Raw genomic sequence first — 2,301 nt, 5'->3', positions numbered from 1 at the left:
CCACTGCCCTCCCCTCATCTATCCATCTAGTCATGCCATCAAGAAAAGTGTTGAGACAGTCAAACTTAACTTTAAAATGTCCACCAGAAAAAACTAATTCACTCCTGCCTTTATTCTGAGGAAATGGTTATAGGTTCATAATGAAATGGATATTTGTTTACACATAAAGCACCTGAAATGTTGACAGAAGAATTAATAAAACAAATACCTGTAACTTGAGCTCACTAGCAACTTTACAACTGCATTTACGTTGTATGTACAATTATGGATACTCACCCTTTCTTGCCTTTTCAATTGATTTCAGCTTCTCCTTTGCTTGATAAACAGCTGTTGCCTAGTTATAAAAAAAAAAAACAACCCACCATAAACCAAACCTTCAATGCATCTTTAATCTGTAAACTTCTACATAAAGTCAGCTCTGTGAATAAACCCTTGCATTTAATTGTGTTTTCAGAGAGAAAACTTTCAGCGAACTTTATTTTTGAATATTTTGGAAGTAAGTTTGGAAGAAAATTAGCATTATAAAAGAAAACTGAATACCATAATAACGAAACAGTATTTGACTACTGAAAAACAAAATCCAAAGCTCTTACGAAGTTATAAATATTTAAATCTTCTTAAACTAACAGAACACCACTTTCTCCAGAACCACCTTTTTCACAAGTAGATGCTCAAAAGCAAACACATCATTATGATCTTACCAATATGTGCTCTGCTTCTTTTAGTTGTTTCTGCAGCTGCTGAATATCATTATCCCTCTTTTCTACTACCTTTTCTAAAAGCTGCATTTCATGATGGATTTTCCCCTGATCAACTGCCAACTTCATTAGCTCTTGAAACTCTCCATCTCTCTGAATGAGCAGTTCCAGGATCTATGAAACAAGAGTTTTGTAGAACTTTTAATTTAGCTAAACAACAGGTCCTCAATCATACTGCAAAGAAGAGCAACTGACATCCATAAGAGTATGCTTGCACAAAAAATAAATAAATAAAAAAAAATCTCTTCCTCTGTTTGCAGAAACAGTTTATGAAGCATACAACAAAGGAATAAACAACAATATTGTTGCTGTAAAGATGGCTGAGCAATTTTTACTGCCTTAAGAGGGGCAAATCAGTCTTTCAAAAGGATACTGCTTCAAGGATGGGAAAGGGTGACAAAAAAAATTTCCAGTCTGTTAGTAGAAAAGATAATAAGATAGTGTGCACCTGGAGATAGCAAGTAGGTCATTGTTTAGATTCATCCTTGGAGGTGGGTGGAACCAGACCTAAGTGTGGCTTTTCTAGTCAAAACCCCCTTTATGGAGATTAGAGGATACGAAAACATCAAAAATTGTTTATGAAAGGCTGAAAATGAGCCAAAATTAAATGCTGCAGTAGGAGATGACAACCACCACCCCAATTCAGAGGCTGAAAACTCACCCCCCACACTCGCAAGGATCATGCATGGTAATTTACATGAGGGGCGAAGCTAATTTTAATATAGTGATCCAGTGATGAATGTAACCATTATCACTAACCAGTAATTGTAGAATTAGTGGCAAGTTAGGCATGTTTATACTACTAAGTTACAAAATAAATACTTTGCAGTTTTTTTATGCAGTATGCTAGTTTCATCTAGCACCCAAACTTTACTAATAAACCAATGTTGGCTTTCTAAATTATCATTTGGTTTAGAGAGTTCTTTCTTTGCAGTTGCTGCTTTCGGCGACAATATGAGAACCAAGCACGCCTTTGTGGTAGGACCATCATCATCGTTAGCTTGAGCACAGGCAAGGACAAAGGGAGGTAAAGGGAGACAGGAGGGAAACGAAATTATAAGCATTGTGCTTACCCAGAGAATATAGCTTAGAAAGTCAGCTTACCTGGTTCTCCTCTCCTGGTTGTGGAAGCTTCTGGTTTCTTGAAATTGCCAAAATTTCAATTAGTTCCCTGGAAAGAAAACTCTGTCTTTGCACAATTTTCTAAGGCATTATTTTATAAATCATATCGACTCATCCTAAAATTACCAGAGTACTAATATCATTACAAAAGTATTCACAAATTGAGTATTTTATACTTTTATAGTGCAGTGCTGGTAGGGATTTCTCATCTAAGAGAAATTGTCTGTGAACAATCTCATGATTGAGCACCTTTTCTTTGTTCTTTGAGCACATGAAGCGCTGAATTGCTTTGGTACTCACGAATGTGCCACATTACTGCCAAACTACTTATCAGCAGAAACTGAGAGAAGAAAAAGCACAATGAATCGAGTTTGTACCCTACTTTTACCGGCTTTGTTTGTTGCAAGAGGGCATGAAAGTA

General features: G+C 36.2%; 1 protein-coding gene across 1 annotated transcript; it reads right to left on the bottom strand.

Moving 5' to 3' along the window:
- Positions 1-276: 276 nt before the first annotated feature.
- LOC104268368 (mediator of RNA polymerase II transcription subunit 4-like) lies at positions 277-1,961 on the bottom strand (the record flags this gene model as incomplete). The annotated part of the gene is made up of 3 exons (XM_009865398.1): positions 277-334; positions 702-872; positions 1,863-1,961. Coding segments are annotated over 3 exons (328 nt in total), but the record flags the coding sequence as incomplete, so codon positions are not given.
- Positions 1,962-2,301: the final 340 nt, after the last annotated feature.

The sequence above is a fragment of the Apaloderma vittatum genome, unplaced genomic scaffold, assembly GCF_000703405.1.
Source record: "Apaloderma vittatum isolate BGI_N311 unplaced genomic scaffold, ASM70340v1 Scaffold17322, whole genome shotgun sequence".
Taxonomy (NCBI): domain Eukaryota; kingdom Metazoa; phylum Chordata; class Aves; order Trogoniformes; family Trogonidae; genus Apaloderma; species Apaloderma vittatum.
This window is presented reverse-complemented; position numbering and strand designations above follow the sequence as displayed.